Genomic DNA, 26,737 nt, shown 5'->3' on the forward strand with positions numbered 1-26,737 from the left:
ATATTGCTTCAGTTTAAGAACCGAGACTACAGATGTCACCCTTAGCTATATTTTCTATCTTTATCGAAATATACAGTCTTCCAAGTCTACCCAGATATTTGACAGAAGTGCGAACGATATTGTTGGGTGTAGTAATATAACTTCTATAGAATTTGTATAAATAATCCGTATATATAACAATATTTAATATACCGGAACGTTAACAGTTTGTACTGTCGTTAAGAAATTGGATAAATAAAACTGGTGAGTCAATGAAATCACATTGATTTTATAGCTTTGGTAAATTTAGGTCTTACACCACACCCAATCTATAAACGTATTAATACTCATCTTCACATCATAGATTATTTTTTAATATTATTTTTCTTTATAATTATATCGCATAATGATGTTATTTAAGTATTCAAATGCAACATTTAAATTTAAAAACTAACATTATTAAATATGTTATACGACCATCTTGGCTTTTTATAGCTACCGGAAAAATATCAACATTGTTCTATATTTAAAAATTAACCCCTTTGAAAACAGACTTGGAAATACAATAAACAGACTCCCTTATGTTTTATTTATCGATCTGTCATAAAATTTTACCGCAGAAGGAATGCAGTGAGCCAAATAAAGGTTCTAGGTCACGAAGAATTAAATCGATCGGGCGATGTGCACGGTTTCGCCAGGGCCACTGTAGATGAGGTCATAGCACTTGTATTATGTCACGTTCATTTATTTCCTAATTAGCTGTAATTTTTTATAACGGCAGAATTAATTGAATTATTTTTGACACTTAAGTCATCCGTAAGTAGGGTTTGATAAGGCTTTAGAGATATTATTTTTAAGTATTCTAGTAAATCATGTTAATTGAGACGATTAATTATTAGGTAAATTTAAAAATGTTTAAAAATAATTTTATTATTGCTATATTTATTGAAAATAAGTAATTGTTCCAGGAAGACGTTTCCTGTATTATGGCAATAATAATTGAAAAATATAATATTAATGTAATATAATTAGTTAATAATTATAAAAGAAGTAACTTATTCTAACGTTGAGTACATAAGGAGTACGAAAAGTATTCAGTCATTAAAAACGGATAATAGGTATAATGACCAAACTTATCATACTTATACATTAATATCAATTAAGACAATAATATTTTAACTGATGATGTCAATTTATTTTCCGAGATACTATTTTCTTATTTCTCTGAACAAATCAACTTATCGGATATATGATAAGATAGCGTTAAGTAATGTCTAAATGTTATCGGTTTCTTTTAAATCCTATAGCAATTGTTACCTTTTCCACTTTACATTGCAGAATATTGACGAAGACGACATTTACTGATAAGCACCCATCATGGATCAAATACCACCTCCGAAGGAGGTTAAAATCCTCGAAACAGCGGAGGACATTCAGGAGAGACGTCAGCAAGTGTTAGCACGGTACGATAACTTTAAAGCCGACGCTAGAGCTAAGAGAGAAAAGTTGGAAGACTCGAGACGTTTCCAATATTTTAAACGCGACGCTGATGAACTCGAATCTTGGATTCTGGAGAAGTTGCAGGCCGCTTCTGATGAAAGTTACAAAGATCCCACCAACTTGCAAGCCAAGATTCAAAAACACCAGGCTTTCGAGGCTGAAGTTGCGGCTCATAGCAACGCCATCGTAGTTTTGGACAACACCGGAAAGGAAATGATTAATCAGAACCATTATGAATCGGAAACTATCAGAAGACGTCTGGAGGAACTTCGCCGCCTCTGGGAACAGCTGTTATCCAAGTTAGCCGAAAAGGGAATGAAACTACAACAAGCCTTGGTTCTAGTGCAATTTATCAGGTAGGGCGTGCATCACTAATTAATTCCTGGTTGGTGTAACTGTGTTTTATAGGCATTGCGATGAAGTCATGTTCTGGATTAATGAAAAAAGCGCATTCTTGTCGACCGAAGAATTTGGACATGATTTGGAACACGTGGAAGTATTACAAAGAAAATTTGATGAGTTCCAAAAGGATATGGCTTCTCAGGAATATCGCGTAATTGAAGTGAATGAAATGGCTGACAAACTTATCCAAGACAGCCACCCCGAACGCGACCAGATAACAACCAGAAAAGAGGAACTTAATCAGGCATGGCAGCGATTGAAACAGATGACGGTATTCCGTCAAGAAAAATTATATGGGGCACATGAGATTCAAAGATTCAATAGGGATGCAGATGAAACCGTAAGGAAATAATAAGCTTAAATGAACAGGTATTTATAACAAGTTAACATATCACAGGTTGCATGGATTTCTGAAAAAGATGTTGTTCTTTCATCTGATGATTATGGTCGTAATCTGGCAAGCGTACAGGCACTGCAGCGTAAACACGAAGGTGTTGAAAGAGATTTAGCAGCATTGGAAGATAAAGTATCCACTTTAGGAAAAGAAGCTGACAGGTATATTAATAAAAACATATATGAGGTTTTAATACCGATCAATATTATCGTTGGTTTTGATGCAGATTATGCGGTATTCATGCCGACCACGCCCAACAAATCGATGCCAAGCGTGCTGAAATTGAAGACTACTGGCAACGCCTAACCGCTAAAGCCAAGGAAAGACGTGAACGTCTAGAAGAATCCCATGCTCTACATCGATTCTTAGCCGACTTCAGGGATCTGATCTCCTGGATTAACGATATTAAAGCTATAATTTCCGCCGATGAACTAGCCAAAGATGTGGCTGGAGCCGAAGCCCTTATTGAGCGTCACCAGGAACACCGCGGTGAAATTGACGCTCGTGAAGATAGCTTTGCTGCTACCATAGCAGCTGGTAAAAACCTTTTGGATAAAGGACACTATGCTAGCGATGAAGTAAAGGAAAAATTACTTGCTTTGGACTCAGACAAGAGATCCTTGATTGCTCTTTGGGATGAAAGGAGGATCTCATATGAACAGTGCATGGATTTACAACTTTTCTATCGTGACACTGAACAAGTAAGATAATTGTTATATATCAATTCATTCAATATAATCAATATTTTTAAGGCTGATACTTGGATGGCTAAACAAGAAGCATTCTTGGCCAATGAAGATTTAGGAGACTCTCTAGATTCTGTTGAGTCTTTGATCAAAAAACATGAAGATTTTGAAAAAAGTTTGGCTGCTCAAGAAGAAAAAATTAAAGCTCTGGATGAATTTGCAACTAAACTCATTAATGGTAAGAAAGAGTTTTATTTTATGAAATGAATTGTTTGTATAATAATAAATATTTCTTGAAGGTGAACATTATGCAGCTGATGATGTAGCTCAAAGGCGCGCTATGCTTTTGGAGCGTAGGAGGATCCTAAAAGAAAAATCAAATACTCGCCGAGCTCTTTTAGAAGACGCCAACAAACTACAACAGTTTGAACGAGACTGCGATGAAACTAAAGGCTGGATCAATGAAAAATTGAAGTTTGCTTTAGACGAAAGTTATCTAGACCCCACCAATCTTGGAGGAAAAGTTCAGAAGCATCAAAATTTCGAACAGGAGTTAAACGCTAATAGAACCAGAATGGAGGAAATTACTTCTACTGGACAAGAACTAATGGAAGCTAAGCATTATGCTGGTAAAGGTCATAATATATAGAACTAATAACACAGTTTTAATGTAATAAATTCTCTAGCTCCAAGAATCCACTCACGCATGGAAGAAATTGTACAATTATGGGAAACATTGGTTCAAGCAACTGACAAGAAGAACTCAAAATTACAGGAAGCGAGTCAACAACAACAGTTTAACAGAACTATCGAAGATATTGAATTGTGGTTGAGCGAGATTGAAGGTCAATTAATGAGTGAAGATTATGGAAAGGACTTGACCAGTGTTCAAAACCTGCAAAAAAAGCATGTTCTTTTGGGTAATGTCTATTAATGGACTTTGCTAATGCAATCTTTAACAAAATTTCTTTGTAGAATCCGATGTCGCCTCACATCAAGATAGAATCGAGTTGATTACCAGCCAAGCTCACCAATTTGTCGAACGCGGTCATTTTGATGCCGACAATATCGCACACAAGCAAAAAGTTTTAACTGACAGGTATGCCGCTTTGCAAACACCCATGGCCATCAGAAAGCAGAGACTTTTGGACTCGTTGCAAGTTCAACAGCTCTTCCGTGATGTTGAAGACGAGGAATCGTGGATCCGCGAGAAAGAACCTATCGCTGCTTCTACCAACAGGGGCCGTGACTTGATTGGTGTTCAGAATTTGATCAAAAAGCATCAAGCTGTATTGGCTGAAATCAATAATCATGATGCTCGTATCACTGCAGTTGTTGAAGCCGGAAAACAAATGACCGAAGACGAGCATTTCGCCAGCGATGAAATTAGAAACAGAGTTGCGGCATTAAGTGAACACTGGGAACAACTTAAGGAAAAAGCTCACCAACGGAAACAAGACTTGGAAGACTCACTCCAAGCACACCAATACTACGCTGACGCCAATGAATCAGAGTCCTGGATGAAAGAAAAGGAACCTATTGTTGCTAACACCGATTATGGCAAAGACGAAGACTCCTCTGAGGCTTTATTGAAGAAGCATGAAGCATTGATGAGTGACCTGATTGCTTTTGGAAACACAATCGAGTCGTTGAAAGAACAGGCTAGAAATTGTCGCGTAAGTTTATATATAAATTATTTAGATGTCTTAACTATATCAGTCATTATATTTAAACAGCAACAAGAACCACCAGTTGTTGATGTTACTGGTAGAGAAACTGTTCAAGCCCTTTATGATTATACTGAGAAATCCGCTAGAGAAGTATCCATGAAAAAGGGTGATCTGCTTCATTTACTTAATTCAAATAATAAGGTGAGATATTTGATAAAATTATGAATATTCTTCCTTTTACAACATAATTTAAAAATTATTTCTGAAAAATTTTATGTAATTTTTTGTGTCACAATTCTGTGAAAGATAAAACGATAATGATCAGGATACAATTACTACTTGTTTTGAAAACGTTGAAAGGTCATTCTGCTTCTGATTAAGAAATTTTAAATAGCCTCATTTAATATTGAATAATGTAGATAAGATATTAAAATCGGAGGTAAAATTAATTTATTTTTAGATGTTTTCTGTATAAAAAAAATTAAATATCGTTATTTTATTTAGGACTGGTGGAAAGTTGAGATTCATGATCGTCAAGGTTTCGTCCCAGCTGCTTACGTAAAAAAAGTTGACGCAGGCTTGACTGCTTCTCAACAGAATTTAATCGAAAATAGTTCTATTTCTGCTCGCCAAGCTCAAATCAATGCCCAATATGATAGGTAAAACCTTACTTCATTTGAGCTGTTTTTTATTATTGTTAATACAAATGTTTTTAAAGACTTCTGGCCTTGGCTCGTGAGCGTCAGACTAAACTCAATGAGACCGTCAAGGCCTACGTGTTGGTACGTGAAGCAGCTGAACTCGCCAACTGGATCAAGGATAAGGAAATGCACGCTCAAGTTCAGGACGTGGGAGAAGACTTAGAACAAGTATGTTATAATGTTTGACTTTGTTTTAATTAAATGAACTATTGGTTGATTTATGCAGGTTGAAGTCATGCAGAAGAAATTCGATGATTTCCAAACAGATTTGAAAGCGAATGAGGTCCGTTTAGCACAGATGAACGAGATTGCCATGCAACTAATGTCCTTGGGTCAAACCGAAGCCGCTTTAAAAATTCGAACTCAAATGGACGACTTAAATACCAAATGGACCAGTTTGCAACAGTTAACCTCTGAAAGAGCTCAACAATTGGGATCTGCACATGAAGTCCAAAGGTAAAGTTCTTGCTTGTTATTATTTAATGTGTGAATACATTTCTATTTTTTACATAGATTCCATCGTGATGTCGATGAAACCAAAGACTGGATTCAGGAAAAGGACGAAGCCCTTAACAACGACGATCTTGGCAAAGACTTGAGGAGTGTACAAGCTTTGCAAAGAAAACATGAAGGTTTAGAACGAGACCTTGCTGCACTTGGTGACAAGGTATACTGGAATCATATTCTAAAGAATAGATATCAAGGCTTGAATCAATTTTAGATCAAACAACTAGACGACATCGCTATACGCCTGAAGCAATCGCATCCAGAACAAGCAGAGCAAACACTGATCAAGCAGAGAGAAATTACCGAATTGTGGACTCAACTTACCGCTAAGGCGAACTCACGTAAGGAAAAACTTCTAGATGCCTATGACTTGCAAAGGTATAATAATTATTTTATTATGGTAATAATTAATATATGGACGTAATTTATGTGATTTTCAGATTCTTGAATGATCATCGTGATCTTCTCGCTTGGATTAGCTCCATGCTGGGTCTTGTCAGCTCTGAGGAACTGGCCAATGATGTTACTGGAGCTGAAGCTTTAATTGAACGTCATCAGGTAAGACTAAAAACAAATTATAACTTTTTACTGAGAGCTCTATTGAAGTAATACGCTTTATCGGCTGTAACGTACAATTTTCAAGCATATTTTTTGTGTTTTTATTATTGTCCATTTGGATAGAACCACAAGGCAGAAATAGAGACGCGATATGGATATCCGCAGGTAGTTTGCCAACGTTTTGGAATATTTTGTCCCATGTGTAACACACTAAACATGTACAAAAAATGTTTTTAATACATCATTATATTTATTCCTACAATGCTTTCTTACAGTCATATCATTCATAAATATTTGATCCTACTTGAAAGTTTAGTATTTGTTATGGATATTGTTAGAGTATTTTAAATGTTTGATAATTTAATATTTATGAGTGACTATTCTACAGGTAAGATTCTGTAAGAGAAATCTTTTCCTATAGCACAAACTTGGGCATTGGAAGGCACATTACCTTTTTGAACTACCTGTTACTTTATTATGATAAATGAATAAAAGCTTAAGCATAAATTACAGACTTTTTAATCATTTAGGAACACCGTACTGAAATTGACGCTAGAGCTGGTAGCTTCCATGCTTTGGAACAATTTGGCCAACAATTATTGAACTCCAATCATTATGCTTCACCCGAGATCCAAGAGAAGCTAGAACAACTAAATCAAGCCCGTGCCGATCTGGAAAAAGCCTGGATTGATAGGCGCTTACTACTTGATCAAAACCTGGAACTTAACTTATTCTACAGGGACTGTGAACAGGCTGAGAATTGGATGAGCGACAGAGAAGCCTTTTTGGCAGCGGACGAAGTTGACTCTAACGGTGACAATGTTGAAGCTTTGATTAAAAAACACGAAGATTTTGATAAGGCTATTAATGCTCATGAGGAGAAAATTGCAACATTGCAATCTTTAGCGAAAGAACTTATTGGCAGGTATGAGTTTCGAGATATTTATTTCTCCCTTGTTTATTGTTAACATTTTTAATTGCTTGCAGAGAACATTATGCGTCCAAAGCGATCGATGACAAATGTAATCAAGTTTTGGAAAGATGGCACCACTTGAAAGATGCTCTTATAGAAAAACGTTCCAAACTGGGAGAAAGTCAAACATTGCAACAATTCTCTCGTGATGCCGACGAAATTGAAAACTGGATTGCTGAAAAACTTCAATTAGCTACTGAAGAAAGTTACAAGGTTTAAACTATTAAATCACTGTTAAGAACAATTGACTTAACATTCCATTTTCAGGATCCAGCTAACATCCAGTCCAAACATCAAAAGCACCAAGCTTTCGAAGCTGAACTTGCAGCTAACGCTGATCGTATTCAAAGTGTTTTGGCCAATGGTGGTAATTTGATTGATAAAAAACAATGCGCTGGATCTGAGGAAGCCGTTAAAAAGAGGTTGGAATCGATTGCGGACCAATGGGAATACCTCACCCAGAAGACCACCGAAAAGAGCATGAAACTGAAGGAAGCCAATAAACAAAGAACATACATTGCCGCCGTGAAGGATTTAGACTTCTGGTTGGGTGAAGTAGAGAGTCTCTTAACCAGTGAAGATGCCGGAAAAGATTTGGCATCAGTACAAAATTTAATAAAGAAACATCAGTTAGTTGAAGCCGACATTCAACATCATGAAGATAGAATTACGGGTAAGTTTTCAAAAATTATTTTCTGGAAAAGTTTTTGTAATTTCACTTTTGTACAGACATGAACGCTCAAGCTGATTCTCTCATTGAATCTGGACAATTTGATACTGCATCCATTCAAGAAAAACGCCAATCGATTAATGAACGTTACGAACGAATTAAGAACTTGGCAGCTCATCGCCAAGCTCGTCTGAACGAAGCTAACACATTACATCAATTCTTCAGGGATATTGCTGATGAAGAATCCTGGATCAAAGAAAAGAAATTGTTAGTTGGAAGCGATGATTATGGACGCGATTTGACTGGTATGAAGATTATGCTTATTGCAAGTATCTATTCAGTTCGTAAAATTATATTTTAGGGGTACAAAACCTTAAAAAGAAACATAAACGCCTTGAGGCTGAATTGGGCTCTCACGAACCAGCTATCCAAGCAGTACAAGAAGCTGGAGAAAAACTTATGGATGTCTCCAATTTGGGCGTCCCCGAAATCGAGCAGCGATTGAAGGCATTAAACCAAGCTTGGGCAGAATTGAAACAATTTGCTGCCACCAGGGGACAGAAATTGAATGAAAGTTTGATGTATCAGCAGTTCTTAACTAAAGTAATTTATCAAAAATTTTACTAAACTGTATGTAATGACTTTTATCATTAGGTTGAGGAAGAAGAAGCATGGATCAGTGAAAAACAACAGCTTCTTAGTGTTGATGACTATGGAGATTCGATGGCAGCTGTTCAAGGCCTTTTGAAGAAACATGATGCTTTTGAAACTGACTTCCAAGCCCATAGGTAAATATTGTTTATTCTTTATGATAAATCTAGTAGTTTATGGTTATTATAAATTTTATAGGAGTAGATGTAAAAATATCAGTGAAGAAGGTTCTCAATTAGCTGCCCAAGGCAATCATCACGCAGAAAGCATCAACCAGCGATGCCAACAGTTGCAAACCAAACTGGACCATTTGGCTGCTTTAGCTGGTAAGAGGAAGGCGAAATTGGAGGATAATTCCGCCTACTTGAAATTCATGTGGAAAGCTGACGTTGTTGAAAGTTGGATTGCTGATAAGGTAATGCTAGATTTAATTTAAGAAAAAAAATTATTTAAGTTTTGGTCTTTTTCAGGAAACTCACGTTAAAAGTGAAGAATTTGGACGGGATCTTTCTTCAGTTCAAACATTGCTTACTAAACAGGAAACTTTTGATGCTGGTATGTATTGAATATATATTTTGAATTAATGTGTGATATTTATAAATTTGAATTTATTCAGGTTTAACTGCCTTTGAACACGAAGGCATTCAAAACATTACAACTTTGAAAGACCAACTAGTGGCCTCCAATCATGATCAGACCGCTACTATTGTACAACGGCATGCTGATGTTATTGCTAGATGGCAACTTCTGTTGGCTAATTCAGACGCCAGAAAACAACGTTTGTTGCGCATGCAAGAACAATTCAAGGAAATCGAGGAATTGTTCTTGATGTTCGCTAAGAGGGCGTCTGCTTTCAATTCCTGGTTCGAGAACGCTGAGGAAGATCTAACCGACCCTGTCAGATGCAATTCTATCGAGGAAATTCGTGCATTAAGAGAGGCCCATTCGCAATTCCAGGCTTCATTATCCAACGCTCAAGCAGATTTCGATGCTCTGGCAGCTTTGGATCGCCAAATTAAATCGTTTAATGTCGGTCCCAATCCTTACACTTGGTTTAACATGGAGGCTTTGGAAGAAACCTGGCGCAATCTACAGAAAATCATTGCAGAGCGTGATGCCGAACTTGACAAAGAGGCCCAAAGACAAGAAGAGAACGACAAGCTTAGAAAAGAATTTGCTAAACATGCAAATACTTTCCATCAATGGCTAACTGAGACTCGGTAAAGTTTTGACAAAAGGTTTTTTTTTCATAATCTCACAAGCATTTTTTTATAGAACATCGATGATGGAAGGATCTGGATCACTTGAGCAGCAGCTTGAAGCAACTAAACGGAAGGCAGCTGAGGTTAGAGCTAGACGATCGGACTTAAAGAAGATTGAAGATTTAGGCGCCATTTTAGAGGAACATCTTATCTTGGATAACAGGTACACCGAACATTCTACAGTCGGTCTCGCCCAACAGTGGGATCAACTAGATCAATTGGGAATGAGGATGCAACACAATCTGGAACAACAAATACAGGCCCGTAATCAATCTGGAGTTAGCGAAGACGCCCTTAAAGAATTCTCGATGATGTTCAAGCACTTCGACAAAGATAAATCGGGAAAACTAAACCACCAAGAGTTCAAGAGTTGTCTAAGAGCTTTAGGTTACGACTTGCCGATGGTCGAAGAAGGACAACCCGATCCAGAATTCGATACTATACTCAGTATGTATTTTGTTACATTTATAATATGATAGACATTTTCTTAAATTTGCTTTTATCCTTCAGATGTAGTAGATCCCAATAGAGATGGTAATGTATCTCTCCAAGAATACATGGCGTTCATGATCAGTAAGGAAACCGAAAACGTACAGAGCTCTGAGGAGATTGAAAAAGCCTTCAGAGCTATTACAGCTGGGGATCGTCCTTATGTTACCAAAGAGGAATTATACGCGGTAAGTTTTGTTTATATTTATAAATATGTTGAATCAAAGGTTAAATATTATCATATATTGAATGACTTTGATTCCACCGTTTTTATCCTGAAATTCGATAATTTATATTATGATTTTATGTGAATCGATCAAAAAAGAATGGATCGATCGTTAGTCATATTTTTACCAGAACTTCGATTGTAGTCATTCATCCATATTAATTACGTAAACTGCATAATTTTTTTATGTTTGAATTCAGATTTACAATGTTTTCATTAAATTTCAATAGTTGTAGTCTTGGAATTTATATGATAATAATTGACTTGTTTGTCTCGATTAATGTTAATCATTAATTAAATCAGTTATTTAAAATGGGGTTTAATCGTAGCGAACCAACATTTTATAGAACATATTTTACCAAAAAATAACTTTTTACAGAATTTGACCAAGGAGATGGCAGATTACTGCGTCGGCAGAATGAAAGCCTACGTCGAACCCAAGACGGACCGATCCATTTCTGGAGCGTTGGACTACATTGAATTCACCCGTACCCTGTTTCAGAATTAATGTTTTCTCGTCGTAGACTAGTTTTAAGAATAAATCACATATATATTTCTATTTATACATTGAAAATGTTTCTATTTATGCCTCTTTACTAATTCTAACCAATTAGCTTTAATAAAAGTGTATGTTATAAATATATAATATATGTATAAGAAACAATACATAACTATGTTGCTGAAAATGCTTTTAAAACACATTGCCTTGGTGCAGCTGCGACCTGACAGCTTCTGGTATTTCAGTTATATGTGTGTTAAGTTCTTTTTGACCATTTTTACGAATATATTTTTTATGTTCTTGTTTGAGGGATGGATTTCCAGAATTTTCTTCAATAATTAAATGCTTTAATAAATATACTTGTTTTATTACATGTTAAAAGAGTTATAAATTACATGAAAATCAATGGATGTAAAGTTTCAGTGGAATTGTTCTCTACTTTCAAATTCTGGCTCGAAAACGTAAATTAAGAAATACCGATCTTGGTAAATACAACTCAGCATTACAATACTAAATATCTGTGGTTTTCGCACGATAAATAAACTGGGTTATACGATATAGATATTTAAATATGTTTAAAATCATAAAAATATCAATTTGGCCTAACTATTGTTAAAGTTACAGAAATAGATCGAATCACCAGAATAGTAAATATATATCCTCTCATTTATGTTGTCCTAATAGAATTTTACATCCTCTTTGAAATCATCAGACTAACACGATACCAACAATTAAATTATACAAACCTCCTCAGTCTTATGTTGTCTTAATGAAAAGTTCGATTGTTCAGAAAGTTCGAAACAACGATATCTCTTAACAATTTCGGCCCTGAAAATTAAATTTAATTGAATTAAAAATTATGAGATGATTGATTATTTATTATGTGTATCAGGAGCAATTTACAAATCATTTTACCTATTTAATCTTATGTGGTCCTAATAAAAGATTTGATTCAGTCCAACCTCGACAGAAAAACAAGAGAAAAAAATTAAAATAATCCTTGATCCAAATTCTTATATATATGTTGTTTCCCCCTTCGAGTATTGTGCGAACAATTCAGCTTTTTCATTGTTGCGTCGAACCCATTCATTTCGATCATTTCTAATTGGTGGTACTCGAATAATCGTCTTTTTATTCTTCGAGTTGCTTTCCATAGCCAATAATCTTTGTCTGCTTCTGGGCTTAATTCACTTACATATTTTCGAAAGCAATTCTGTTTATATTCTTTGATCTTTTGATTATTAGTCTGATTACTAGTTCTATTAAAAGTAGTTTCTTCTGCAGCATTTCTGGTTCTGTGCCATACTCTTCTATCTTTTCGCCTTTCTTTTATCATTTCTCTAATTTCGAGGAGGTAAATTACTTCATATTCTGATTTCTCTTTTGCTATAGGGGTAGCATCTTTTGCAGCTTACTGAATTTGTTCAATTATATTTTTGGTTTATTGCTCAAGATCATCTATACATTTAAGTCTTAGTTTTAAACTGATTTGTTCCTGCTGTATTAATCTGAATTTGTCCCAGTCAGTATATTTGTTGGTAAGATTAGGCTTTTTTGTTTTTCTTAGGATTGTCGCGCCCACTGTTAACAATACTCGAGTATTATCAGATGTTAGATCGCACAAGCTTTCTGTACTAATTTCATTTAATGAGATACCCTTTGAAATATAGAAATCCAGCAGGTCTGGGACTTTATTATTGTCTGTGGGCCAGTAAGTGGATTCGCGCCCTGAATGATATTTACAATTTGTAAGGCTAATGGCTTTGAGTAATTCCTTTCCTTTTCCAGGTGTTATTATTCGTGAACCCTAAGTTGTATATTTAACATTAAAATCTCCATCAAAAATAAACCTTGGGCCTAGTTTTCAAAATATATCTTTATATTGTTGTTGTGTCATTTTATGTCTTGATGGACATATAGCGCCACTATTTATTTCAGCCCCCTTTTTTTCGATACTAACTATCGTACCTTGTATTTCTTCATTTTTAATCTCTTCTTGTTCGAAATGTTGTATATTTTGTTTAATTATTAAAGCTGTCCGTTCGCTGGGATGTAGTGTCCAGTAAGCATCATGACCCCGTAATCTACAAGACTTTCCTGGCTTTTTAATATTGCACTCTAACGAATAGAAGTGTTGGACAGAGTTGTGTACAGAAGGATCCTATACGGCGCTCCAAGCCATTGGAACTTTAATATGTTGTTTACAAAAATAGAAACCATCTCATTGAGTGTATGTATGAGATAGAAGATCAGTTCTCCAGTAACATAGTCTGTAGTGAAGCAGCCTCTATTCGCCGTCGATTCCATCGATTTTAAAGAGCATCTAGTAGTTGCATCACGTTTCCTTTTAGAATTCTTCGGAGAGTATTACAGTAATTTTCCTGATGATAAACTCAAATGCATATGTTCTTTTTATCTCACACTTATATTCACTTCCACGCAGATAGTTATTAGAAATCTTGAAAACCATGACAACATCGGAGGTTGAAAGAAGTTTCTGAACACATCAAAACGTTTCTCAGAAATTTAATGGCCATGCTATCTATCAAAAAATAGTTTATTGAACTGAAATAGACAATTTTAATGACAAAGTGATTACCAAATTTGCGAACACAAACGAAAATAGAACGGACTTTTATAAAAAAAATAGGTAAATTTTTTTTGCAGAACACATTTATCAGGAGCCGCCACTGAGAAATGGGATAATTGTAGTTAATTATTATAAAATGTTAATGTATATAACGAATGTATAATAAATTGTATTAATTAAGTAATTATTATTCAATAATTATTTATATATTACTAATCAAAAAAAAGTTTGTCAGAAGTGGGATTCGAACCCACGCCCACAGAGTGGACTGCGACCTGAACGCAGCGCCTTAGACCGCTCGGCCATCCTGACCTTAAATATGCTAAAGAATATAACATAAATTATATAAAGTAATTAATTTTATTTTAAATATTATGGCTGTGTATTGATATAACCCATACCAACTTCATTTAATTGTTTTTCTTCGTCCAAATAATCAGCAATTAGCAATTTTTTCAATTGTTCGCGCCTGTTCGTTAATGCTAACTGATTTAAGTGATAAATTTCACCTCTCATAATTAAAAAATTCGAATTCAAACCCACCCCTTTGGCTGGATTGGATTCTATAGGTTGTGTGGCATCATATTTCATAATTTTTTTATTACTAAAAAATGTGTCAATTAATATTTGAAATTTCTAAATATAAATCGTACGTACAGAAGGATATTCTGTTTCATGTTGATATTATTGAAACCACTCATTTTAATAGAATTTTATAATATGTATTAGTATATTATGTAGTGTATTGATTAGATGACATAAAATTATTAAAGTGACAGTATTGGTGGCATTGTTAAACTACAGTTATAACTATATGTTTATTTAAAACCAGAGAGAGCTCTATGTTTAAAACCAAATTTATTATAAATCTTATCAGATGATGGGTAAATAAAAAAGCAAGTTAAAATAACATATTATATTACTTCAATGAACATACTATAATAATCAATGGTAATAATAATCTATAACACTATTTCAGTACAGATTCTTATGACTAGAACAACTAAATTTATATACAAGAGGAAAATATATTATACCCAAGAGATTTGAGTCTTTTTAACAATAATTCGAATCTTACATTAACACTTTTTTATCGTACAGGAGTATAACTTATATAACCTGGACCTGCACGACTCAAAGAAAACAAATAAACAAGGTTTTAGATATTATTCGAAATAAAATACGGGGTAAAAAGCGCATATAAATAAAAAAGGGGGTTATTATATTAATATATACAAGTTCTGGCAAAAGTTTATTGTGATTTTAGGAACCAGAACGGGGACTTTGTAGAAAACTAGAAAATGAACCCAATAAATTAGAAAAAAAAAACTAAAACTAATGTTTAAACTGCTGAGTTAGAGCAGATGACTATAAAGTTTGGACTAGCTAGGATACCGGTGATGGAACGGAAGTTCTCCAAGTATCAGCTTATACTCTTTGGTTAGATTTTATCAGTTACAAATAGAAAATATGCGGAAAAACAAAATGAACTTTACCATATTCGAAATATCATCACGATCTCAGTGCTTCTATGCTCCTTCAGTAAGTTGCGCGTGCTCATCACCAACGGACAAATTTTAAAAAGTAAAAATTTTGAGGAAAAACACCTCGCATACATTTCTATATTCAACTAGGACACGGTGAACGGAAGCTAATCAGTGTTCAGTGGGTTACTGAACATCAGTTAGCTTAACTGGGAGCATAGAGAGACCAAGCCCTTATACTAAGAACAACATCAAAATGTTTTCAGTCTTCTGTGAATGCCTACGTTTTTCTTGTTTTTTTTAAGTGGAAGCACTTTGTTCAAAATAGTTTTAGGCTTCATCCATTACAATTATTCCCATATAGAAAAAATATCGAGAAACATGTTACCGATGCTACGACAGTTCTTTTATGATTTATATGTTCTTATTACATCTCTGATGATTGCTCGGCACAGTGGGCAATGTCCACCCCCTTTACCTCTCCATTGTTGGAGGGCACACTCATAACACATACACATATGCCCGCACATATATAGAACAGCATCAATGGGATTTTCATAACAGATGGTGCATTCTGCTCCAGCAGTTAAACCTTGAGCTGGTCCGGCAGTGGTTCCATCTACCATCCAACTGAGAGGTGTGGGTGAATAATTCGATGAGTCTGATGCAGCAATAGGCTGGAGAAGAAAAGTAGAATGTTAAAACTATAGAAATATTTTGTGTAAAATAATGACTTACCTCTACGTAAGTTGCACTGCAGCTGCTCATCATGGTACCATTGGGTACCATACTAGATGTAGTTGGTACTGGTGCTATCACAGAACTCACTGGTGATAATGGTGAGGGGGTATGATTAACATAATTGTGGTGGTTGATGGTAGCAGCAGGAGGAAGTATTACTGACAGCACTGCTCCACCATTGGCAGAAGGTTGAACCTGGTCATAAAAAAGTAATTAGTTAGTAAGCCAAACTATTAAACAATCAGATAACTTACCTGAATATCAGCTTGAGGGAAACATAATCTGCCATTTTGAGGTTGTGCAGATCTGGCTTGAACAGGTACAATGTCGTTTTCTCTAACACTTAAACTTTGTCTGGAAGAACAAATCAATATTTAGATTTTTTATTTTAATCAATCTTACCGATAATAAAACTTTTGATTCAAGAACTTACCTAGAACTATTACTAGCTTGTCTGGTCATTTCATTCTGGAGATTCAGACTGTTTATCGACTCGCTGGCCTCAATATGTCGCCGATCGGCCATATTCTGACTGGATGCATTTCTCAAAGGACTGGAAATGAGATTACCGCTGTGCCCACTCAGCACCCGGATCCTTTGAGTTGAACCATAGATATCAAAGTACGCCCATAACCTGAGAGAAGACGGACATATTTAGAATTGTGATGAAAGATGAAAAAGTATGAAAGAAAATACCTTAAAGTTTGGTCTACGTGGATAACCACCAAAGGAGAACCACCATTTCTAGATATTTCCACTTCCCCATTCGGAGAGATACAGAAGCTGATTTCATCGCCTTTATTTAAATTTCTGGCAAAGTCCCGGGACAGGACCCAGTATTCGGGCCGGTCCAGTAGGAAATTGGAATCGTCAGGAAGATCTGACATAGTTAAAGTAGATGGATCGCACGATGTTAAACCTGTAAACAAGATATCGAGAGATGAGATGAGATTCGGGTGTGTCTTATTGGTGGTGCTCAATCCTTACCTAATCCAAGACAGCCTTGGAACATAGGTTCGGTAGCCAGGATCTGAACGACGATTTTTTCTCCTAGTTGCAGAGGCCTAGCGGTGAACACGTATCCTTGACAGAACTCCGTATCTGACCGCATGGCTACGCTCCTATTTCCACCGACAAAACGAACATTTCTGCCCCGGGTTCTATGCAGAGGCATTGCCTGGTAGTTGATGTTCGTGGGTTGGTATCTGAGTAGTGGCAAGGTGAGTTCTTGGCTATGGGCGTGGCTGATGGGTTGCTGGATGTGGAGTTGTTGTACGGTGTAGGTCATTCTATCGATAGAATCTTGTATGTGTTGTTGGGCCTGAGGTTGTTGTGGTGATTGATGAGATACTGGCAACTCGCAAGCAGGTATCGAGGATAAATTCGAACTGAAATAGTATAACAGAATAGTCAGATGGGTTCCAATGGTCCCGACTGAACAACATACCGTGAATTATTGAGCTGTTGCCTGAAATCCACGAATTCGATGGCGGTTGAGTTACCGTAGACGTCGATGAGCGCCCACAGAGGTCCTCTGGTTTCCACGCCGGCAAAGAAAACACCCTTCTCCTCGCCATTGATACCGAAATGAACGACACCGGAGGAGGTGACGTAATAGAACAAGACACTGTTGGGACTGCAGAAACGTTCTGGCAAGGCTTTAGCCCAATATCCGGGTTTGTTAGTGAGGTCAGGGCAAGCGTACTTCGGTAAACTGTAACGCAGGTTGGCCGGATCGTTGGCGGTGAAACCCAGACGCAAAACACCGCTCCAATTGTTGGATATCTCGACGAATTTGATGCAAACCTAAATTTCGATGAAAAAGTTATAATTAACGCGATATAAAATTGAAATTTTGAATTTAATCTTACCTTTTCATTAACTTTGACCGGTCGCGAACTGAAGGCGATTCCTTTGCAGAAACTTTCGACTCTCTTGGCGACGGTACCGTCCCTCATTATCCGCACATTGTCACCGTGGACGCTGTGAAACAGTAGCGGAGGCAAGTTGTTGGTACCGTGGGAGTGAGACGATGATCGAGACGCTGTAAAAAAAAGACGATATAAACAAAAAAATCTTTGTTTAAGCAGAACCCCCCCTTCATTTTTTTTTGCAAAATCATATGTTGAAAAAATCCGTGAGATATATATCCGGACTTTATTCTTCGGTGTTACCTGGTCTTTTTTCGCACGACTACCACCCTAGGTAAGTACAACAAAAGGAAGCCAGCTGTTGCTCGACGCGATCACCCCTCGATATCGTATCGAGCACCTGGTGCCGTATGTGCATGTGTGCGAAAGACTGTTTAATGGAGTTTTCGGTCGATCTTCGAAGGAAAATCGTGAAATTTTTCTCGGCATTATTAAAAACGAGTGATTATTGAAATGCAAAGATACCTTGTGTCTAAGATGACTATTATTGAAATACTACTTTATAGCAATTCGGCGTATTTACTTTACCCGAAATAAAAGTTATTTTTGCCAAAAAAATGGATTTCAAAGAAAAATTGATATTTAAAATTGTATAATTTTAAATGCCCGCTAAAACGCTCCAAAGCTGCGCGTGCCGTAGTTGGTTTAGTCGTACTGGACGTTTTGTATGAGTACTGGTCTTATTTACATATTATATTAGTAATAATGTGTTATACTTAAACATTCTAACATGTATCGATGGTGTAAGGGTGTTTAATTGCCCAATAACATGGAAAATTATATTAAATATAATGTGGTGGATATAGTCGTAGAAGTGAGCAAGTCGGTATATATTTCCACAAGATTGGAATGCCAACCAGACAGAACAAAATGGGCTTCTAACAGAATTCACTGAATATTCACTGCTGTTCAATATCCAACGACCATATATTCTCAAAATACAAATAAAAAATTAGATACATTCAAGCCTTCAACAAGTGTCAAACAAGTTAGATTACAAATAACCAATATCAAATATTTAGCTTCTTGTATATCAAATAGTTCATTAAGTCACACCCCACATCACTTCACCAGTTTAAGGCTAAATGATACATATTTGATTGAACAATGTGATTTTATTAAGTTTTTACAGCAGGTATGTGTGTGAGTTATGGCACAGAAGCAGTTTATTTCTGAAACAGAATTTTCGCAAATTTCGAACATTTCCTACAATATTTACAGACGAAATGGTGTCATTGAAGTCAAGTAAAAACCTAGTTTACAAATTCATAGGATAACTTAATATATTATAGCATGTCTAAAGACAGATTTGTTTTGTCTAGAGACAGAAAAGGTACTTGATGAATTATTGCGGTTGCATATGCTTATAAGTTTGTAAGACTATTATTAAAATAAATTTCAAAATTACAATTTGTGCATTTTATTTACCCAAATGTTACAAAGTAATGTGATACCATATCATTCCACAGAGCTGTTAAAAATTTAAGAAAACCGACCATCCATCAAATTTATATAATTTAAATCTTTTCTTGTGTTGTAGTTACTATCAACTATGTAGAATGAATATTTTGTTAGGCCTGTCATATACATTTGCATTTATATTTTCAAATTATCATTATAACATTTTTCAGTAGGTTTGTCATTGATACAATTTTGTAAGTAAGTAAATATAAGGTACAGTTCCCAACTGGCGATTGTGTACTCTTTACAGTTATTACCTGCATTTATTAATTTTCTTGCCAAGTCTTATAATGATAGTATGTTTACCTAATGTTCTTCAATACTTTACTACATGGTTAGTGTGTCTAGAATACTCATTTGCTTGAATTCTATAAAAGTTCTAGATTTCTTAAAATTATTATTTCAGTTAGTCATTATCCACGAAAAATTTATCTTTTCTTCTCGTTGGTAGTATAAAAAGTTTTTTAACTGTGTTTAATAAGATAATCAAAGTAAAATCGAAATGCGCTAAAAAGTTTAAACGTTGGAATGCGGAAATGATGGTTAGGAAACGGTCAGTGACGTCACTGTTTCATAGCACTTCTGATTGGTGTTTGACTTGACATGGTGAATTTTGAAATTTTGTGTTTTTATTTCTGGAAAAATCTTAATAATCCCACTTTAAATTTTAATAGAATAAGAAATATATTTTTAATAACCGCTCTATAGGATATGATCATTATAAATCAATATTTTTGTGATTCTTTATTACATTCATCTAGCCTATTCATAATTACCGCATAACTGAAAACCTAGACGAATAAGTTGATGGTCGTTTTTTTTGGCGACTGGTTAAATCCTCCGAAAGATTTCCCCGAAATTTCGGACGCATTTTCTTGGAATGTATCTCGGACCGTGTAATCATCATTGTTTCGCGAGCGTGAGAACGGGCGGTTTCGGTCTGGCTCAAATCACGCGTTAAATCTCGACGTTTCGTCCAATTAATTACGTCCCTCTACACCACCACCTCCTTTTGCCGGTCTCTAATAGTTGGGAATTTGACTCCGATCTCGTACCCGACTCGAGATTTGGTAAAGAATTATTTTTAAATTGGAAAATTTTAGTGTATACTGTATTTGAAAGGGGGGACATAGGGCGGATATACCCTTACAATGGGATTAGGACCGACCGATTTTACCGCTCTTGACCACTTGGGCATAAACAGAGTCGACTGTGTTTTTAAAACAGTCGATTGACAATCACTTGGGGTGAAATAATGCGCTGAGTAAATGAACACATGCCGAAGGGTCGGAAAACCCCACCATCATCGTAGTGGAAAAGACCTCAGGGTTGTCGTAGTTCACGCCACAGTCTTGAACGAATTTTATTTCACTTTATTTTAACGAGTTTAAGAGTGTAGTGTGTCTTAGAATAATAACCCCTATAATATAATATTAGAGTATTAATAGAAATTGGTATTTTAAATATTTCCTTGAATATATTTCAGTATTATTCCAATACAATAAAACGACTAATAAATTATCATTATAAAGAGAAAAAACTTAATAACTAGATATCAGTTTGGGTTTATTAACAAGCATTCAAAATAAATCACCAGGTGCATAGAATAACAGATGTAATTGAAAAAACCTATGAAGTTAAAAAGGTAGGTTCAGTTACAGAAAATATTACCAAAACAAGACACTGAACTATTAAAAATCTTACATTACAGCAAGAATAATTAAAGTTAAACAAGAGGAAGCCCACTCTTCAATAAAAGAAGCTAAAGCAGGTGTACCAGAAGAAAGTGTATTGGGCCAATTCTTTAGCTACTCTACACATGTCAGATACCACAAATGGAAAATATCATGATGGCTACATTTTCTGATGATACTGCTGCCGAAGATAATAGCCACATGAAGATTACACCAGGCAACTAATAATATATATAATTACCTCGGAAAGTGCCTCGGAGTGAATTTTGATGCAAAACTTAGCTGGAAGGAACATGTAAAAAAGAAAAGTAAATAACTTGTGTCGAAATATAGGAAAATGTATTGGTTAATTGGAACAAAATTACCATTATCAGTACATAATAAATTGTTGTTATGCTAGCAAGTATTGAAACCTATACGGACATACGGAATTCAATTATGGGGATGTTCTGCAAAAAGTAATATAAATACAATACAAGTTTTTCAGAACAAAGTCCTGACAAGTATTATAGGTGCAACTAGATACTACAGGACTGATTACTTACATCGAGACCTTCAGATACCAACTGTTGTCAGGAAATCAAGACAATCTCAAGGAGGCATGAGGAGTGACTCTATTCTCATGTCAATATCGAACTATACAACTCTAAAATAACACCAAAGGAGGACACAGATTCAAACAATAAACATTATTACACCAGAGACTAGGGCCGATGATATATACATGCATACTACATATATATCTAAATGTAAGTTATTGTAAAAACACATCGTAGGTTAGTCGGCAAGGACTACTCACAATGTAATAAATCAATAATAAAAAAGAACGTCGTACAATTGCGAAAAAATGAAATTCGAGTTAAAGTTCTGTAAAGTTCGTATTGCTAAGAAGTACTTATTTTTATCTAGCGATTGAACTGGACGTAATTATACAACATATCTAACAGATGGCGCTACTAATTCTTGTGACGTTTTAATGAATACCATCTTTGGAAACATAGAAATACCAATAGATTGGAAGTTACCAAATGAATGTAAAGATATGAATACTCTATATGATATTTTTATAATTATTGCTTATTTATTCATACATACTTAATGTATGTATGATATATGTAATATAACATATATAATATATTATATATAACAAAAAAATACCCAATTATGAAATTCAATATTATTATTTCAGTGAAATTTGTTCAAAACTGTTATTTATGTAGGAGTGAACTGTAGTAGTATGTCTTGTATTTTTTGCCGATGAATGAATACGCGTCTCGAGTGGTGTATATAAGGGCAGCGAAGTCCTATACCTTATATCCGGTTCCGCTAGGGCACACGTGCACACAAGACTGATTCGTCCGACTACCACGTATCCTTTTGGACAGCCAATGAAGATTGGATTACGCGATGTGCTCTACTAAACCGGAACAGCATTACTTTTTGTATTGTTCTTCCGGTGCGGGTTTTTGCCTCGTTACCCGTCGTCTTCCCCAAGTTCAAGCCAGCGACGGTAAGTTTTCGTATCGGCCTAGCGCGGATGCACATAGGAGAGGAAGCTCATCGATCTCACGCAATTTAATGCAGATCCTCGCCGGCGTCAGCTACGTGGGAAACCGTAATTGCGCCGATAATTGATTCGCTTCATTTGGATCCTTACAATGTGGATCGTGAACGGCAACGGCAGCAGCGGTCGAACTGCAAGCGCTCGATATTTCACGGTGTTTTAAATTTTTACTTTACGTTTCGATGCCCATCTCTGACTTTCGAGAACGGCCATAGTAACGACAACGACGGTCTAAATTTAACCGAATCCGCCACTTAATCCACGCTCTTTCGCCGTTTTCTAAAATTCGTACCGCGCAGGATGGTGGTTAGTCGGTCGGGGGGAAGAGGGTGACAACCTTTTTATAGGACACATCTGCTCAAGATGGAAAAATCTCTTGAGATAATCGCATCTGTCCTAGGCGTTTCCCGCTTTCCCCCGGGTGGATATAAATATATAGATCTAGGGGGGTGAGTTTTCCCCTAACATGCAGTCTAATAGTTATCGATTTATGGTCTATGCAACGTCGGCCGACTTGGATGGTTTTAAATATATCTTGGGTATATTTTAACTCAATTCTTGTGAATATATTTTGTACATATTTTAGAATCTCCCTTTTACCTATTAGGGTTTACCTGTACCAAATTTAGTGTTTAATGGGGACTCCGAACCATGGTCCTCCGCATTAAACCTACCGACTTGCAAGTGACCAACTTGGAGATCTTATTCAGCCTGGTTACTGGCATGACTGGGATTATTTTCCTTGTCAATCACAAACATAAATTTACGCCCATGTCACAGCAGAATTCGAACCCGTCTTTACCACTGCGTCAACCTAGCCAGAAATTGTGAAATGTGTGTACTACCTGCAAAGTTTATTATTAAATAAAAACCACAAGGTCATTTGCAAACCTTAAGACATACAGATTATGATTATTAGGAATTATATTAATATCAATAGTTACGAGGTGACCACAAAAATAATAATGAAAAAAATTCGGCATACAGAACAATGGACCTCCCCCATATCCCTCGAGATCTAGGCCACCATAATTCATTGCGCCCGTTAGTTTCAATTCAGGCCATCCGGTGGCATCTAATAGTTTTTCAAGACTTGCGACACCTTTGGGACGTCTATCCATTAACACGACTTCAGCGTTGCGCCCGGCCTAGTTCTTACAAGCCGCGGAGGGGTGGCAGTAAAAGGGTAAAAGTCGCCGTGCAAAAGCCAACGGTACAAAAGCGAAATCGAATAGAATTTATTAGTATCGAGGAATGCAGTGGCGTGCGCGAACACCCGTCGCGTGATATGAATGAATCAATCTCACACATTAAGGATGTTGTTCGGTGCTTATCGACGCTGAGTCGATCAAAATATACCCATTGTAAACCAATAAACACGGATGGGATTGGTAACATTATACTCATCGCCTTTCTAAACGAACGAAACCCGAAACCAGCTACGCTACTGACCATCGCAACACTGCTTCTTTACGTAACATCCAAACGGCCTGGTGGAAGATGTTCAAGAGTACCGTGGGAAAAACGTGTGCTCCGTGTTCGGACTACGTCACAGCACGAACAAAGAGCAGACGATGTTCCCAGTCGCTGACAATCTTCTGTCTCTACGGGGACGTTTTCAAAAGTAACGCGTTCCGAAGGAACCATCCTCATCAATTCTCGATTAAATTTCATAGTAATATTTCATTACATGTCGTAATATCAAGGTGGACCCAGGAACTAAAGGTTGTAGTTTGGATGAACAGGTGGCTTCAATAATAGACCCTAATTAAGGAAATTATGTTTGTAGTTGGTATTATCAATCTGATATTTCAGTATATACATATATTAATCTTTTGTTTAAAGTTAACCACTGAAAATCGATGTTACCTCAGGACAATCAGTAACAAGACAGATACCCTGGTAGGAATCGGAGAAATCGACGTCAATTAAAATAGAAGATGGTGCAAGAGTTACGGCGGCATGAGCACCGAACTTTCGGTGCGGTACCGGTACCGATTTCCTAGAGAGCCATAACCGAGAATCGCCACTGCACGACGGAATCAATTACTTTTATTGACTGAACAAAGTCAGGCGTTGAATTCTAATTCTTCCTGACCGAGATCCGAAACAATTAAAGGTCGTACGAATTCAATGAGGAGAGGAGATGGGAGAGATAAACGGAGACGAGATTCGGCCGGACCGTGTAGAGCGGGGCCGTAAATAAATAAAACGCCGAAAAACGTGTGTTTTGTGTAGGTAATCGCGACTACGTAAGTAGTACGACGATTCCCATGGTAACATGCTCGTCAATACCACCAAGTACCGGACTAATCACCATACCAAATGCGGCCTGTTGACTCAACATTAAGGGCCGGAGTTTTTTTGGTATTTTCCCACAGTCGTTTCTCACATAAACGCTGTTATCGTTACACAAAACACCCATTTTAAGCGACGAACTATGCACATTAGTAAACAGTAAGATCGATCAACACATAAATAAATTGTAATAGCAATCTCTTACAATAAAGTGGATGAATAGCAATAATGTTGTGTCAGACATTCGCAAAATCGTAAAATAGATTCACAGACAGCGATTGCATTTTTATGTTAATGACTCGTCAATGTTTAATAATATAAGATAAGACCCTATGCTCTGAGACTATAGATTAATTTTGTGTTTATGAATAAATGTACAACTTTATATCATTTAAGAATCCTCAGAACCCTGTTAAACTTTACATTCTGTTACAATTTTATGAAGTATAAAAACAAGCCTTAAGTTAATGTAATTTCTAATGTTTTTATTGATTTCGAACCTTTAGCATTAATGATCGCGCACTATTTATAAAAAAAACCTCGAACAAAAACTGCATAGGTACACACTCAAATCCAAGTGACATGTAAATAATGTAAGTTTTAGAATGGTTTTGCTTTACCAACATTGGGCTACTAAATATATTTTAACAATCCTGGTCAAAATTAAACCTAACTGGCCTAATATTTTGAATGAAAATAGAAGATGTTAAACTTTCAACTCCTACTATAATTCAATTGATATTCTAATTTCCGCAGCATATTAACAATATTCTGCATTTAAACATTATAATATACAAAAACAGGAACTTACTTAGTATCTAGATGATTGAAAGAAAATTGTAAGTTTACTGCTACAGATCGAAAATGTAAGTTTTACTAAACATATATAATAAATTAGCAAAACGTGTGTAGGTGTAACAATATGGTTCATCAGATAGAATATGTATATATTGTCGCCATATCTGCGTTTGTTCTAAAATAGAAGTGACAGTTAGGAAGACACCCTATCACAGACAGTTGGAAGATCAGCTGTTCTATCAAAATTGACAATTTGGCTCCACACGATATAGAAATTTTGTAGATAGGAGATCTTGACCTTGTACTCTATTCACCATGCTCCATAGGAAGCGATGGACAAATCAATAAACTAGACAAAATTCAGATAAAAAGCTTGTTTTCATCGTTAACCGTTTCTTTTTTGACGGCCGATTCGTCTCGATTAAACATGGAACAATACACACAACATCTGGATGATACCTACCGAGGCCGATTTTCTTCTTGATCTTGCTGAATAGTTTCATTTTGCTCCGCGTGGGAAGTCCGTTGACGGTTTCGTCTTTGCTGCCGGATTTGCGATCGCTTTTGGCACCCATAAATGTATTTTCTCACGTCCTGACACTGATCGCGAACACTATCTGTAGATCGATCGTTTCAAACGTCGAACATTGACGCGCAATTTACCGGATTCTTGACGGATGCGTTACCCCCTACAACGCGATGTTGGGGACTGAAGGAGAAATATACGCGATAACTGTGGACGGATGTGCGAAGCTACTGCTCACCCCTACGCGGCTACGAATTGACTGATTCGAAATACGGTCGGCGCATAGTAGTAAAACTGCGGCAGTCGATGGCGGTGGAGGGGATGGACAGCTGTCGGCACGCGACATCGACCAATCAGGAGGCGGCCACACGCCAACTGGATCGGCGGCAGCTTTTTGAAAGGCAGATGCTGACGATTTTCGAAAAGGTTGCTTGGGTATCGTATGAACTGACTGGGTGTGCGTCTGTGTTTGTGCCTTTCAGC

General features: G+C 36.3%; 2 protein-coding genes, 1 long non-coding RNA gene and 1 other non-coding gene across 6 annotated transcripts in view; 1 reads left to right on the forward strand and 3 right to left on the reverse strand.

The window, feature by feature from the left end:
* The first annotated feature begins 82 nt into the window (after positions 1 to 82).
* alpha-Spec (alpha Spectrin) lies at positions 83 to 11,522 on the forward strand. 2 transcript variants are annotated; one of them, XM_076402229.1, is made up of 29 exons: positions 87 to 243; positions 1,318 to 1,835; positions 1,888 to 2,221; positions 2,279 to 2,436; positions 2,502 to 2,976; positions 3,028 to 3,199; positions 3,261 to 3,590; positions 3,648 to 3,881; positions 3,937 to 4,637; positions 4,698 to 4,832; positions 5,136 to 5,290; positions 5,350 to 5,500; positions 5,559 to 5,788; positions 5,846 to 5,999; positions 6,054 to 6,217; positions 6,280 to 6,397; positions 6,521 to 6,562; positions 6,928 to 7,322; positions 7,385 to 7,583; positions 7,638 to 8,043; positions 8,100 to 8,345; positions 8,402 to 8,643; positions 8,695 to 8,828; positions 8,890 to 9,106; positions 9,162 to 9,246; positions 9,308 to 9,911; positions 9,967 to 10,400; positions 10,464 to 10,630; positions 11,048 to 11,522. In XM_076402229.1, exons 2-29 carry the CDS (start codon positions 1,357 to 1,359, stop codon positions 11,174 to 11,176), a joined length of 7,290 nt encoding a protein of 2,429 aa, XP_076258344.1. In that variant the 5' UTR covers positions 87 to 243; positions 1,318 to 1,356; the 3' UTR covers positions 11,177 to 11,522. The 2 variants fall into 2 exon arrangements, with proteins under 2 accessions (XP_076258345.1, XP_076258344.1); XM_076402230.1 differs by lacking the exon at positions 6,521 to 6,562 and having other exon boundaries at positions 83 to 243.
* A 2,464-nt stretch (positions 11,523 to 13,986) lies between these two features.
* On the reverse strand, positions 13,987 to 14,069 carry TRNAL-CAG (transfer RNA leucine (anticodon CAG)). The gene has a single exon. It is a non-coding gene; the product is annotated as a tRNA-Leu (tRNA).
* Positions 14,070 to 14,129: 60 nt separating this feature from the next.
* LOC143196342 (uncharacterized) lies at positions 14,130 to 14,500 on the reverse strand. Its single transcript, XR_013005733.1, has 2 exons — positions 14,415 to 14,500; positions 14,130 to 14,361 (listed from the first exon to the last, which is right to left on the reverse strand). It is a non-coding gene; the product is annotated as an uncharacterized LOC143196342 (long non-coding RNA).
* Positions 14,501 to 14,658: 158 nt separating this feature from the next.
* The window catches only part of neur (E3 ubiquitin-protein ligase neur), an 85,473-nt gene continuing 73,394 nt past the window's right edge, over positions 14,659 to 26,737 (reverse strand). The window contains exons 1-9 of one of the 2 annotated variants that reach the window (XM_076402231.1): positions 26,192 to 26,332; positions 17,854 to 18,026; positions 17,430 to 17,788; positions 16,970 to 17,370; positions 16,679 to 16,901; positions 16,416 to 16,616; positions 16,237 to 16,336; positions 15,980 to 16,177; positions 14,659 to 15,918 (exon numbers count right to left, since the gene is read on the reverse strand). In XM_076402231.1, the coding sequence (XP_076258346.1) occupies positions 15,649 to 15,918; positions 15,980 to 16,177; positions 16,237 to 16,336; positions 16,416 to 16,616; positions 16,679 to 16,901; positions 16,970 to 17,370; positions 17,430 to 17,788; positions 17,854 to 18,026; positions 26,192 to 26,303 (2,037 nt within the window). In that variant the 5' untranslated portion in view covers positions 26,304 to 26,332 and the 3' untranslated portion in view covers positions 14,659 to 15,648. Of the gene's footprint in view, positions 15,919 to 15,979; positions 16,178 to 16,236; positions 16,337 to 16,415; positions 16,617 to 16,678; positions 16,902 to 16,969; positions 17,371 to 17,429; positions 17,789 to 17,853; positions 18,027 to 26,191; positions 26,333 to 26,737 lie in introns of those variants that run through there. The other variant, XM_076402232.1, reaches the window with a different exon arrangement.

This window comes from Rhynchophorus ferrugineus, unplaced genomic scaffold (assembly GCF_030347505.1).
Source record: "Rhynchophorus ferrugineus isolate W39M unplaced genomic scaffold, kcgeb_rfMv2 rfM4, whole genome shotgun sequence".
NCBI classification, from domain to species: domain Eukaryota; kingdom Metazoa; phylum Arthropoda; class Insecta; order Coleoptera; family Curculionidae; genus Rhynchophorus; species Rhynchophorus ferrugineus.